Raw genomic sequence first — 13,896 nt, forward strand, 5'->3', positions numbered from 1 at the left:
ATCTACATTAGAGCTGGCTTACAGTCTCAGAGGTTCAGTTCATTATTGTCTTGGGGAGAAACATGGCAGTATGCAGGCAGACATGGTGCTGGAGAAGGAGCTGAGAGTTCTACATATTATTATTATTATTATATTTTTGGTTTTATTGAGACAGGGTTTCCCTGTGTAGCCCCTGTCCTGGAACTCACTCTGTAAACCAGGCTGGCCTTGAACTCATAAATTCGTCTCTGCCTCCAAGTGCTGGGATTAAAGATGTGCGCCACCACTGCCTGGCAAGTTCTACATCTTGATCCACAGGTAGCAGAAGGAGACTGTGTGCCACACTGTTCAGACTTGCGCATAAAGCCCTCTCTCAGTGATACACTTCTCCAAGGCCATACCTAATCCAAAAAGGCTGCACTTCCTAATAGTGTCACTCCCAAAGGCCAAGCATTCAAACACACGAGTCTATGGGTGCCATTTCTATTCAAACCACCACAACATAGCTAAAAGCCAACAGATCTCTTGGAACCACCTGGGACTGCAGCACCAAATTGGGAATGCAGAAATATTCATCATTGTGGACTAAACAACTAGCAGGTTCTTGGCCTTTCTGTTTCGAGACAGCTATTGATGAGTCTACACATGAACACATTTTAAAGCCAGTATAATAAATTCCCTTTTAGTATTTATTCATTCTATGAGTCTGTTTCTTTAGAGAATCCTGACTAATACACCCAGCTTTTGGGAGGCTGAGGCAAGGAAGTCAAGTTCAAGGTCAGTTAGGGATACATTGTAATACCTTGTCTCACAAAACAGCATAATCTTTTTCCTGTTTTGTTGTCTAAGCTATTTCCTTTTGGACCTTAGTGTGTACCTTCCTCCTTGGAGTATGTTGAGATCAGACCCTAATTGTGGTCCAATGGCAACAGAGGATATCTTCTTGCAACTGGGTAACATGTGTGAGTCTCACAGACACGACAAGAATGAAAGGTGCACAGTTTCATTGGTGAACATGCCAACCATCAGTGAGATCCACATATAGCCTACAGTGGTAGAAAAAGGGTCAAGGTCATGTAGTGAGGGTTTCCTGGGGAAGGCACAAGAAGTTTTCAAGTGTTCAATAGTTTGATGATCGGGCTGGTGAGATGGCTCAGTGGGTAAGAGCACCCGACTGCTTTTCCAAAGGTCCGAAGTTCAAATCCCAGCAACCACATGGTGGCTCACAACCATCCGTAATGAGATCTGACTCCCTCTTCTGGTGTGTCTGAAGACAGCTACAGTGTACTTACATGTAATAAATAAATAAATCTTTAAAAAAAATAGTTTGATGATCAAATGATGGTTGCATGAATCAATATAGGCAGATAAAAACCTCAGGTGTGTATTTTATGTGCATTAACCCTCAACAAGAATGTGTCCAATGGGCAGACTAAATAAGTTCATACTTACTATTAGGACTAATCAACTGTGACAGATGCAAGAAGATAGATAAAGTTTTGGAAATGTAGGAAGGGTCAGATAGACACTATGACAACTGTAGTCTCAGTGTTGAGGATCCCTGGGGCTTGTGGGTTCAGTGAGAGACTCTTGTCTTAAACAGTAAGGTGGATGGAGAGTGATGATGGAATAAGTAAGAGTACTTGCTGACTCCAAATCTCCAGTACCTACATAACATCCAACCATGGCCACACACTCCTTAGAACCTTAACACTGTGCTCGCTGATTGTCAGTCTAGATTCAGTGAGAAACACTGTCTCAAGGGAATAATGGGACAGAGCAGGACAGTGGATCTCTTCCTCTAGCCTCAATTTGTGCATGCACACTTACATTAAAAAAATAATTAAGATGGACACTGATTGAGGAAGTCTGGCCTCCATACATGTGCATATAAAAAAGTATGCCTTTTTGGGGAGGTTGTTTGTTTGTTCGGTTAGTTTTTTTTTTTTTTTTTTTTTTTTTTTTTTTTTTTTTTGGAGACAGGGTTTCTCAATGTAACAGCCCTGGCTGTCCTGGAACTCAATTTATAGACCAGGTTGGCCTCAAATGCACAAAGATCTGCCTATGTCTGTCCCCCAAGTGTTGAGATTAAGAACTTTTGCTGCCACCCCCTGGGTAATTGTGTCATTTAAAAAAAATAGCCTGGGAGGTAACCCAGACAGGTCTAGAGGCTCTTTGAATAGAGGTATAGGTCTGTTATCCTGAACATGTAACTTCCACTTGGTACTCCCTGCAGCTCTAGAAAGACCTGACTGTCATATCTGTGTTCTGCTTCTGAAAGCAGCCTGTGGCTGCTCCCATACTCCCATGCCACACTTCACCTCTGCCCTTCTCCCACCTATTTGGCAAGAACAGAAGTTGGAGAATGTTAATTGAACTGTGATGAGCCTGAGTCAAAAAACTATTATGGCAGAGCCACTAAACACATTGGGGGCGGCCCATAGCAGGCTGATGTTGTTTCTAATAGAGATAGTGAGGATAAGAAAAACAGCTGACTCTGAGGGGGTTCTCAGTAGATAGGAACAGAAAACTGGCCAAGAGCTTGCAAGCACACAGCATTAGGATTGGAGATTTTTGACGGTAGAGACTGTTATAGCAAAACAAGAGCTACAGAAAAGCAAAGGAAAGACCGCAGTGAATCACAGGGTATGGGGGAGTGGAGGCCTCAGTGGAAGAGCCTGGGGCTGGGCTGGTGGTGCGAACAAGAGGAAGACATTTTGTTGTTTTAGAGATAGAGTTTCACTGGGTAGCCCTGGCTGTCCTGAAACTTACTGTGTAGATCAGGTTGGCCTCAAACTCACAGAGATCCACCTGCCTCTGCTTCCTGAGTGCTGAAATTAAAGGTGTACACCACTTCTGCCCAGCCATTTTTTCTTTTCACTGATTCTGTCCTTAGTAAAGAAGTAGCTGATATCTGTAATTTCAGCACTCTCAAGGTTGAGATGGGAGGACTGCATAACGGTCAGGTTGGGGCCTATATATAGGTCTCAAATCCTAGATACTTGGAAGGCCAAAGTAGAAGAATCATAAGTTCAAGGCCAGTCCGGGTTACAGAGTGACCTCAGAGCCAGTCTAGGAAACTTAGTGAGACCCTATATCAAATAAAAGATGAAAAGAGGGCTGGAATAGCTGGGCGGTGGTGGCTCACGTCTTTAATCCTAGCACTCGGGAGGCAGAGGCAGGCAGATTTCTGAGTTCGAGGCCAGCCTGGTCTACAAACTGAGTTCCAGGACAGCCAGGGCTATACAGAGAAATCCTGTCACGAAAAACAAAACAAAACAAACAAACAAACAAAAAGAGGGCTGGAGTGTTGTTTGCCTAGCAAGGTTCTAATCCCCAGTACCGGACACTTCAAGGATAGCATGACATCAGGTACAACATACTGGTTTACCTGAACTCCGAGTGCCGAGTGGACCTTATAAGTGGCTTTAGTTGCTGTGTCCTATCGGTAAAAAAGAGGCTCCCAGATATAGGCCAGTAGTCTGCAGCATAGGCTGCAGACTGAGGGCTCCAAGACTTCAGGGTCCTCATCCATATTCTGCCCCTTTAGGAGGTGTTTACCTCTTTTAGGAATGGAGGGTACTAACAATGAGGACTAAAGCTTGATATTAAAAGGCCATCAGTGCAAAGGGAACCCTAAGGCCCACAGTGTGATAATGAAATCCAATGGGAGCACATAACAAGGCCTGGCAGTGGGGTGGGATGCCCAAACTGTGGGAAGAAGCAGGAAAGGGGCTGGGACTGTGGGGCAGGGCTGATCAGACCTCAGGGAATCCCCTGCCCAGGGATGGAGTTTCCACAGCATGGGACCTGTGTAGGGGAGTAAGAGTTCATCAGTAAAATGATGAAATGGTTTCTTCATTTCTAGGTTTTTCATAGCAACTCACTCATATACTGTATTCTACAATGTGCGTTTCTTCATTTCTAGGTTTTTATTTGCCTGTTATAATTCTGATATTATATACATATATATATAATTTTTTTTTTTTTGTAGAGGGCTCATCAACAGACCAAGCAAAAGCATACAGGGAAGCCACAGCTGCTGGACAGGAGCACAGCAGAGTGCTGGGAGCCAATCTTTGCTTTTTTTTTTTTTTTTTTTTTTTTTTTTTGATGGTGTCTTTTTTTTTAGTTTTTGTTGTCCTGTATTTTATTTTTTTTTTTTTTTTTGTCTGCTTTTATTTTTCGTGGAGTAGGGTCATCAAAGCTAACTGCTATAAAATGGAGAAACCACCTAGAGACTCAGACATCTGCCTACACGCTAGTGGCATATGGGGAAAGGGCAACGGCACAAACTTTCAAAGTCACGGTGTATTTACATTCCCAACGTGAGGAACAGGGGAAGGGGCTGAGGATGAGAACTGGGGGCAGGCAGGGCTGCTAAGGGGTTCTGGGGTATGGTGGCAGCAGGGAGAAGCCTAGCCAGTGTCTGTAGGAAGAGGTGTGCCTATCTCCAACAGTGAGAGAAGCCACTTCGATATTGTCTGGTGGGTATTGAAGGCAATATGAATACGTGAGTGTGTGTGTGTGTGTGTGTGTGTGTGTCTCCTGAAAGGTGGAATAGCAATGGGAGGAGGGTGCGAACCTTGTGTGCTAAGGGGGTGGGGGACAACTCTGGGTTTTCCAGATGGCCTCTTCTACACAGGTGGCCAGCTTGCTCAGGTCCCCATCCTGATTGGATCAAAAATGGCAAAGAAAAGGGAGCAGATGGTGGGGACAGAGTTTTGTCTCCAGTCAGACTAGCCAGGGAGAAAGAAGAGGTGCCAACCTAGTCCTGAGGAGACCCCACCATGCCTGTTTCCAGTGAGGGCAGCTTCTCAGAGATGGCTCAGAGGACTCTCCTTTGTCTTTTCCCTCAAACTGTGGCCTCTCTGTCTAAATGGGTCAGCAAGGCAGCACCTGAAGATCCCTGATATGGGAGTGAACTGCCCCAAGCTGGGGCAAAGCAGCGTATGCCCAGGAAAGGGTGCAGCTGGGTTTTGGCAATAAAGAGGGTAGCGGGTGGTAAGAAAGAGACTCGAAGCCACAGTTCCTCTCCTCTGCTCCAGTCAAGTCTTCCATGCGCTGTGGAGAGAAGGAAGGACCTCGATCCCAAAGTCAGCAGGCCAGTGGCATGGTGCACTACATTGGCCAGGTGTCTTGGCCCCTGGGCTCTCCTGCACCTCTGGCCCTGGGCCCAGCTTGGCCCTGCCTCACATGGCTGGACCTTGCTATTCTAGGGCTACTGCAGGATTGATAGGAGAGGTAGCCCCTGAACTGTCATTGCCTCCTGCTGCCTCCTTCTCTTTCTTGCCACTGTACTGGCCGATGAAAGAGCCATCCTCATTGAACTGGACGTCCACACTGCCCCCATAATCAGCCAGGCTGTCATCACTGCCTAGGGGTTTGATGTCTCCATTGAGAGATGGCTGGCTGCTGCCAAAGGCCTTCTCTTCATTGTCACTGTAAGGAGAGAAGGTGACGTGTGAGTAGATGTATTGCAGGGCCCTGGCAGGATACCCCAGCAGGTCACCCTAGTAGGTTCTTGCCCCCTTTTATTTTCCTGTCCATATAGGAAGTTTTGGGACTCATCTTTACAGACTTCTAGGAGGTCAGGCTGTGTGCATGATGCTGCAGGGCCTGTACCTACTGCTGGAGCTTCTCTTGGGGTTAAAAGCAGCCAGAAGAGTTATAGGCAGCCTAGCAACTAGGCTCTTAACACAGGAATAGCTGGGTAATGTTTGCTTTCCCCTAAAAGAGTAACTGATGCACCACCAAAGGAAAAGTGGAGGTCCCTCCCTCCCCAGTCCCTGAGCTCTAACTAGACATCTCTACTGTCACATCTTACCTCTCCAGGGACCTGAAGTCACCCGAAGCACAGAAAAGAGAGAGGAGTTGAGTAAGAAGCAAAGGTCAAGCAGAACTGAACCAACCCCTACTTTTGTCCCTGCTCACCTGTACTCGCCGAAGGTCTCGTCTTTCATGGGCCGGGCCTCGGAATCTACCTGAGTGTCCTCCTTGTCCTTCACTACAGACATACCAGAGGAGTCAACTTCTCCTGCCCACCACCAGGTTCTGGGTTGCTTTGTGCTAAGAGCCCATAGCACTGTCTTGACAGTGCTTAGAAACTTTCAGAGTGACCCACCCAACCCATGTGGATCCAGCTGCTACTGGTGTAGACCTCTGTGGCCCCAGCCTGGGAAGGAGTCATGTTTGGGCTCTGACCTATACCCCCACCTCTATGACTATGCTTGTCATGCAACTCCCAAGTTTGGGTTCTTGGGAAGGTGTTTTTTTTTTCTCTATCTTCAGCTGTCATACCCGAGCCTGCACATTTTCTAGGTTACCTGAGTATTTGCCACCCTTGCTGCGTTTGATGAAGCAGAGGATGAGCAGGATGAGGAGCAAGAGGATGAGAGCGCTGACAAAGGCGATGAACCAGCCCTCGGAGGCAAAGCTACCTGTAGTAGAAACTCGCACGGGGCCTGAAAGCACAGAGCAGGAAGACAAAGCCCAGGCCTTGGGATGAGCTATGCTGCCAACAGGCATGCTACATTCCTAATCTTGAACAGCAGCCTCTAAGTTAAGGCATGGTACTTAGGACCCATTTGAAGCTATAAGGGGACTTTTTGGGCCAGGGAGTACCATAGCAGCAGATGAGGAGAGGGAGGAGAGAGCCCTCTGTTGATAGTGTAGGAAATGGTACACTGGCCAAAGCACACCCGGATTTCTGGGAGGCAAAAAGAGTGGTTCATGGCTGCTAGCGGCTGCATTCAACAAACCCGGCAGTGGCACCCAAGACTTCCTGGCAGAGGATGGTGGCCCCGCTGCCTCACCAGTTCCATTAGTCTTCACAGCCAGATGGTGCAGGAGGACCTTCTCCTTCATCAGGTGGATCTCATATTTGGTGTCAGGCTGTAGGTTCCATTGTGTGTAGGAGCTCTGATTGTAGCTGACATACTGAGGCTGAGGCTGGTGATCAGGGCTCACTTTCCCTTCTGTACAGATGAGGCACGGTGGCAGAGGGACTCAGCAGGAGGACTGGGGACACCTTAGGGGTAGGGATAGAGCCTTAGCTCTCTACCCCAAGGATATCTCTGCACTCACCTGGTAAGGCTTTGAACAAGATATGGAACCTGAAATTGCACTGGCCCTTCCGAGGGACCCAGGAGACCACGCTGTAGTTTTCACCTGCTGTGGCTGAGATGTTGCCAAAATCTGGCTTGCCTGGAGAATGTAGGAACAAAGAGGGACCACAAGGCTCTTCAAAGGCTCACTCTCAAGAGCTTAGTCTCCCAGTCAACCTCCTCCCTTGGTCAAGGACAGGATAACAATCAAGACTAACACCACCAAAACCCTTGCTTCAGCTCACCAAACAGGGCCATGGTGCCTCCTTCACGCACGATGGCCTCACCAGGACCCTGTTGAGTGGTGGCCTGAAGCTGGAAGCGGTACTGTAGATCAGGGTTGAGGTTGGTCAGATTATGAGTCCGAAGTTCTGGGTCCGAAAGGTTGAAGAACAACTGCTCTTTGCTTTCCCCTTTCACTGTGGAAAGAAGTAAGAAGCTGGCTTCAGTTACCTTCAGAAGTAAGAAGCTGGCTTCAGTTACCTTTTCTAGGTCTCCCAGCCTCCATACTAGGTACAGTGCACGCACCGGGATGGTAAGAGAGCAGGTAGCCAGTGAGCACTCCATTGTGGCTGAGTGGTGGCTGCCAGTGCAGTAGCAGACTAGTGTCCGACTGACACTCCAGGTGTAATGCCTCAGGGTGGCCAGGCACTGTGGAAGTACAGAAGGGTAGAAGGTCCTCACCTGAGTCCAAGAAGAAGGGGCAGGGAGTACATGTGTAGGGTAGGGTGGCAGGCAGACTCACCTCCCTCTGGGGTGCTGAAGGTCCATTCACTTGCAGGCCCCAAGCCCCGCCCATTAAAGGCCTGTACCTCCACATGGTAAGAGCTATAAGGACGCAAACCACTGAGGATGGCACTGGTGGTATTTGCAGGGACCACTATGTGGCTTTTGTGGATATGCCTCTTGCTGTGCTTTCTCTGGCTGCCCTTCCACCAGTATGTTACCTGTCCAGATGGTCAACAAACCTCATAAGGGTAGAAGTCATCGATAGAGCAGGACCTCTAATACATGTTCCTCACCACCCTTGTCATAGACCCTTTCGCTCCAACCCAGAAACTTCCAGAAGAGCTGCTCACAGACAACAGAGTCCCCACCCTCAATATTATCACATTCCTCTTTAGTTCTCCCCATATCCTGAATCCTTACATTGTATCCCTTGAGGTGGCCCTTAACCTGGGCCAAGTCCACAGGCCTCCACCTGACAAGCACAGTACTTGAGTTGAAGATTGTGATGTCTTCAAGTTCAGGGCTCACCTGGGGGTCTAAAAACATCCAGTTATTTGGAGAAGACACAGGCCTTCACCTGAGCCAGAAGGCTAGACTCCTTCCCACAGGAAAGTGGGTTGCATGCCACATGAGGGGCTATTTGCAGTGACAAATGGGGCAATGGGGCTCTCCAGGAAGAAAGTAGTAACATACACAAAGAAACCACAAAAAGAAATCCTGACTGGGTGCTCAAAATTACCATTTGATGATGCTCCAGACTCAAGGAAACCCATGAGTCATGGAAACTTGGTTTGGTAACTAGCTCTTAGCTGACATGCTGGGAATGAAATGAGTTGAATTCTTTTACATTTTGAAATATTTGTATATACATAATAATATATCTTGAGGATAAGTTCAAGTCTAAATCTTCAGGATTTCTCTCTGTAGTCTGGGATATCCTAGAACTCACTGTGTATCCTAGGGCATCCTCTAATTTCTGCCTCAGCTTCTGGAATGCCACACTTAACTTTATTCTGATATAAATATAATTTAGAGATAGTCTCCTGGAACTAAGGCTGGCCTCAAACTCTATATGTAGCTGAGGAGGGCCTTGAACTTTCAGTCCTTCTGCCACCACTTCCTGTGTGTTGGAATTATAAGTATACACCACCATGCTTGCTTTATACGGTGTTGGGGATCCAATCTAGCCTTTGTGTATGTCAGGCAATCACTCTACCAAATGAGCTACATCCCAGCCCTATATATACTACACTATTTTTAGCAAGCTTGTGTTTTCACTGATCCAACACAAAAAGTCAAGTGTGGAATTTCCCACTTTCCGTGCCATATTTCAGCTCCTGGAACATCTCAGAGTTGGGAGTTTCTGAGGAGGGATACTCAGCCTATACCAGACACTCCCTGGACCAGAGAGAGGAAATGTTGCCAAACTTAGTCCTGGTTCACTTAACTGCTATTTCTGTTAGTGGCAAAAGTGCAGCAATTTGAGCTGTGCAGAATTTCATAACATCACAGTATCTATGGGAAAGCATGTCCTTGCTTGTAAGAATTATACATTGAATCATTGAGGGGTGAGGGCTGGCAATGGCAAATGCGGAGAAATACACATGTGCATAGGGTGACATGCATGAGGATTCCAGTCTCTAGCCCTCAAGCCCTGGGATATGGGCCAGGCTCACTCCAATACTCACAGTCTTCCCCTGAATAGCCAATGGTGACCTGGGGCTCAGGGCCCTTGCCCTGGTTGTTCACTGCCTGGACTTTGATCTCATAAGGCACAAATGTGGAAGTGTTAGACACCACCAGGAAAGGGTCGCTCACGGTCTGTTCCCTCCAGGTCTCCTGCTTGCCCTGTGGACGCCACTGTACACGGTACTGAATCTGGGGAGCATTCCAATCCATCCACCGAAGGGGCTGGAGGAGGCCAGTAGATAAGAAGACCATTGACCAAGAGCTACCATTTTCCTTGCCTTGTCCCCCAGCCCAGATATATCCCAGGCATTGGTTTCCTCTTTAGTATGGCCAAAGGACAGCAAATAGCAGGGTCCTGGCTTTGTGTCCACAATGCCGATCAGGGTAGGGACCCTTACCTTCCATGTGATGACCATATTGTTGGTCTCATTCCCTTCCCCTCTCACATCCACAGGGTTCTTCTCTGGGGCTGGAAAGTAATGTGTCAACCTATCAGTGCTGTAGCAAGGACAAGGAACAAATGGCCCATTCTGACTCCTGAAGCAATAAGCCAGCAGCCCCAAGGGTACAACAAAGACCTCCTTGTTGCCCCTGGAACTCTGGAATCAGGGGGCATGGACACAGCATGCCCTTTCTACACCCACCCACAAAACCTGTGGGCCAATGACTGCCACCCCTTTCAGGTGATCTGGGAGAGGGTGCTGCCTTGACTTACCTGCCTCAGGTGTGACCACAGTCTCAGAGACAGGGCTGGGTTCTCCAGGACCATATTTGTTAATGGCAGTGACCCGAAAGGTGTAGTGGACATATGGGGACAGCTTGAGTGTAGTAGAGGTCTGATTTCCTGGCACCTTGCCCAGACTGAACCATTTCTCAGGAGCCATTTCCTTGTCCTCAAATTCAATGTCATACTCTGCCAAGAAGCAAATTCACACTGGAGTAATGAGCATATAGTGTAGCCTAGTGGGGAGGTCAGTGGGGAGATAGGTGCTATAAAGGAACACAAGCCCCCTGGAAAACATGTGCTTTAATGAGGCAGACCATCCTGTGGCTATGGCTCTGGAAGAGAGGGGGACCTGAGGAGAGGTACAGCTGGCGAGAGCAGTACAGGGAATGCCACACTCAGGTCTCTTACTCTCAATGGGAGAGTTGTGGTCTTCAGCAGGGCTCCAAGACAAGTGCACCTGGCTCTGCTTCAGCAGGTGGCGGTCGGACAGCTCCAGGTGAGGCACTGGCCCAGGGCTCCCTGAGGGTCACAGAAGGTGGATTCTCATGGAAGGTGGATTGTTTAGCCTCCTCAAGAGCCATCCGCATTCCCCCACCTCCAACTCAGAATGTCCAGCAATAGGAGGGAGCATGGGCATGGTGGGTCAGAAGATAGGTACCCTTTGTACCTAACTCTATATTAGGACTTACCCACCACTAAGAGCTGTGCCCTGCTCTCCACCTCATCCAGTTCAGTGCTGGCCACACAACTGTAGTTGCCTTGGTCACTGTAGTCCAGGCTCTGGATGATCAGTTGCCCATCTTCTATGAAATACCTAGAGGTAGGGGCATACATGCCCCTTAGCTAGTGGCAGATGAACCACTTTCTGTCATTCCTGACCCTTTCCCTTGTCCCACCATGGACTTCCTCCTCTAAGGAGGAGTGCCTCCTGCCAGGACAAGGCTAGGAGGTCTGACTCCCAGTTTTTCTCACTCTGTTCCCTTCTACCTAGCCCAGTTTAGGGCTTGGGGCCCTCACTTGTCACTGTCCCCACGTTCCTGTAGGTCTCTCCCATCTCCACGCCAAGTGATGCTGGCCTGCAAAGAGGGGTCAAAGGAGGCCTGGCACGTGAATGTCACCCTTGCACCTTTCTTCTCAATTGCGCTCCGGGGCCCCTGTGTGATCTGGGTTGCTTCTGAGGGGAACAAAGGGGAGGGGAGGTCATTTTGATGTTCTCCACAGACTTCGACCCTACCTCTCAGGAAGTCTAACAGTCATGTGTGCTCATCATCTAACCTTTAACCTGTAGGTTAGCCAAAATGGTCACATTGTTCTGGTCATTGGCAGCCTGGCAGAAATAGCGTCCAGTGTCATTGGCCTGGAGGTCTCTGATGCTCAGCGTTCCATTGGCATAGGGGAAAAATCGTTCATCCTGAAGCACTGTGGTTCCTTCTTCATCCAGCCTAGAGCAAGAAGAGGGGCTGGCTTGGACTAACCAGCTTGGACTCCATGTCCTCCTGGGATCTTTAGATGAGAAGATAGCTTAGAAACCTCCAAAGGATGGGCACTCACCACTGGACACTGGGAACAGGAGCTCCAAAGGCTTTGCACAGCATATAAGCAGTACTGCCCTCAACTGCCATGTATGTCTGATTGTCTTTTGTTAGGATCCTGGCTGGCAGCTCTAGGGGAAGAATAATCTCAGGATACAGGGTATGTCTAGAGGTCCCAAGTGTAAAAGAATCCAGTAACTCCCCAGATAGCATACACAGACCCTTAGAAGCTGTGTTTACTGGCTTCCCCATTACTGTCCCTCTCAGCCTTGGTTAAATGGTCTCCTTAGTTTTGTATGTACTTCAGCCACCAGGATTCTACCAAGTATTGAAGACTCAAAGAGCAGTTAGTATCTTCCCCAAAGCCTTCCCTGTCCAGCCCCAAATCTCCCTGAGTATCAGTGGCAGAAGTCATCAGACTATCCTGGGTTACATCTTGTCCAGGGTACACCTCTGCTCAGACATGATAAAAAAAAAACCCTGCCCATTCTATGACTCCCACCGCCAACTATTGTAAGAATGGAAGAAAAATGGGGTAAAGTCCTTAGAAAGAAGCAAGGCATCCCCTAAAAGCTATGCCCCAACAAGCTGCTGACTGAGTAGTTTTGGTGGACTGGAAGGACAGACTGGGAGCTATGAGGCAAGGGTAAGCAGGTGGGTGGGAGGAAAGAAGGGACAGAGAAAAGGAAGGCAGGCAGAAGATAAGGTCAGTGCACTCACGGACAACATAAATGTAGGCATTGGCTAGCAGGAGCCCATGCTGGTTGCGGGCTTCACACTGGGTCACCATTGTGTCACTTGGCTGCACGTTACTCAAGATCAGAGACCCCTGCTCAATCCGGTACTTCTGGTCCTTGTTCACCTCTGTATGCAACAGGCAGGGCCCAAAGGCTCAGGTCAGAACATTGTGCTTTGCTGAAAGCCCTCCTCATCCTCCTCTTCTTCCCCTTGATGTTTTCCTGTACTCCCTACACACCCAACCACTGCTGAGGCCATGCTTACTCTCCATAGACATTCCGTTGATTCTCCAAGTGATCTCTGGTTGGGGCCTGCCCTGGACTTGGCAGTCTAGGCGGGCAGTCTCTCCTGGACCATACAAATGGCTCTGGGGCTTCTGCAGCCAATATGGGGCAGCTGAACAGGAGGAAAAAGCAGCCTGAGCCTGAAGCCTGCTCTGGCCCTAAGTGCAGGCCCTGCCCTCTCCCGTGACAGTGGACATTGCAGGCCATCAACCCTGAAAGCCATTCTGAGGAGCCTGTGTAGCTGGAAAAGGATGTACCATGCCCATACCTTCCACGGTAACATAGTAGGCATGCCGGGCACTGCCCAGTGAGTTCTCAGCAAGGCAGGTATACTCGCCATCGTCCTCTTCGCCCACATTGAGTAGTTGCAGGGTCTTGTTGTGGTTTTGGTAGATAACACGGTCTGTTGGCATAGGGTCACTGGGGTGCAGCCACTTGATGGTGGGTGTAGGGCTGCCCAGGGTCACAGTGCCAAGGGAGAAGAGAAGGGAGAGACAACAAAACCACTCAGTCCTGAGGCATAAACCTGTTGGGGGCCATGGAGCACCAGCCCTTCACCCTAGAAGCCCACACTCACAATCCCTCAGCAATGCACTCCAGGATCAATGACTGGCCCTGCAAGGCTACCAGGCGGCTGCTGGAGTTTGTGGGAAAGAGCAGACGTGGCTTCCGGTCAATCATGCTGTTGGCTACCAGGAGAAAAGGAGTGAGCCATCAGACTTGGAGAAATTGGACATCCCAGTGAGGCCCTAGGCATCTGCTTGCTCCTACATTAAAAAGAATAGCTGCAGTATGGCTCAGTGGTAGAAAGTTTGCCTGAAATTCCAGAAGTCCTGGGTTCCAGAAAAATAAAAAGATGCCCGATGGGTGTGGTGGCCACATTAGCATTCATTCATGAATTTAAGGCAGAAGAATCATGAGTTCAAGACCTACAGGATGAAACTATTTTTTAAAGTGTGTCCTAGCAACATGTGGACATGTGGTAACATATGACTCCAATCTCAGCACCTGAGAAATAGAAATAGGCAGATTTCTGTGAGTTTGAGGCCATTCTGATCTGCACAGCAAGTTCCAGGCCAGCCATTGATACAGAGTGAAACTCTGTCTCTTTT

The 13,896-nt window shown here is 48.6% G+C and overlaps 1 protein-coding gene across 4 annotated transcripts in view; it reads right to left on the bottom strand.

Annotated features, from left to right (window-relative positions):
* Positions 1 to 4,133: 4,133 nt before the first annotated feature.
* Positions 4,134 to 13,896, bottom strand: part of L1cam (L1 cell adhesion molecule) — a 26,437-nt gene continuing 16,674 nt past the window's right edge. For 2 of the 4 annotated variants that reach the window (XM_029473613.1, XM_021153611.2), the window contains 22 exons: positions 13,362 to 13,473; positions 13,053 to 13,237; positions 12,765 to 12,896; positions 12,483 to 12,626; positions 11,782 to 11,893; positions 11,506 to 11,672; positions 11,248 to 11,404; positions 10,920 to 11,044; positions 10,639 to 10,749; positions 10,219 to 10,416; positions 9,902 to 9,972; positions 9,503 to 9,725; positions 8,235 to 8,350; positions 7,831 to 8,032; positions 7,614 to 7,736; positions 7,331 to 7,504; positions 7,066 to 7,185; positions 6,795 to 6,956; positions 6,306 to 6,443; positions 5,914 to 5,986; positions 5,807 to 5,818; positions 4,134 to 5,421 (listed from right to left, as the gene is read on the bottom strand). In XM_029473613.1, coding sequence (XP_029329473.1) covers positions 5,190 to 5,421; positions 5,807 to 5,818; positions 5,914 to 5,986; positions 6,306 to 6,443; positions 6,795 to 6,956; positions 7,066 to 7,185; positions 7,331 to 7,504; positions 7,614 to 7,736; positions 7,831 to 8,032; positions 8,235 to 8,350; positions 9,503 to 9,725; positions 9,902 to 9,972; positions 10,219 to 10,416; positions 10,639 to 10,749; positions 10,920 to 11,044; positions 11,248 to 11,404; positions 11,506 to 11,672; positions 11,782 to 11,893; positions 12,483 to 12,626; positions 12,765 to 12,896; positions 13,053 to 13,237; positions 13,362 to 13,473 — 3,089 coding nt within the window. In that variant the 3' untranslated portion in view covers positions 4,134 to 5,189. The remainder of the gene's footprint in view (positions 5,422 to 5,806; positions 5,819 to 5,913; positions 5,987 to 6,305; positions 6,444 to 6,794; positions 6,957 to 7,065; positions 7,186 to 7,330; positions 7,505 to 7,613; positions 7,737 to 7,830; positions 8,033 to 8,234; positions 8,351 to 9,502; positions 9,726 to 9,901; positions 9,973 to 10,218; positions 10,417 to 10,638; positions 10,750 to 10,919; positions 11,045 to 11,247; positions 11,405 to 11,505; positions 11,673 to 11,781; positions 11,894 to 12,482; positions 12,627 to 12,764; positions 12,897 to 13,052; positions 13,238 to 13,361; positions 13,474 to 13,896) is intronic. The other 2 variants (XM_029473614.1, XM_029473612.1) reach the window with 1 other exon arrangement.

Source organism: Mus caroli, chromosome X (assembly GCF_900094665.2).
Source record: "Mus caroli chromosome X, CAROLI_EIJ_v1.1, whole genome shotgun sequence".
In the NCBI taxonomy this organism is placed as follows: Eukaryota; Metazoa; Chordata; class Mammalia; order Rodentia; family Muridae; genus Mus; species Mus caroli.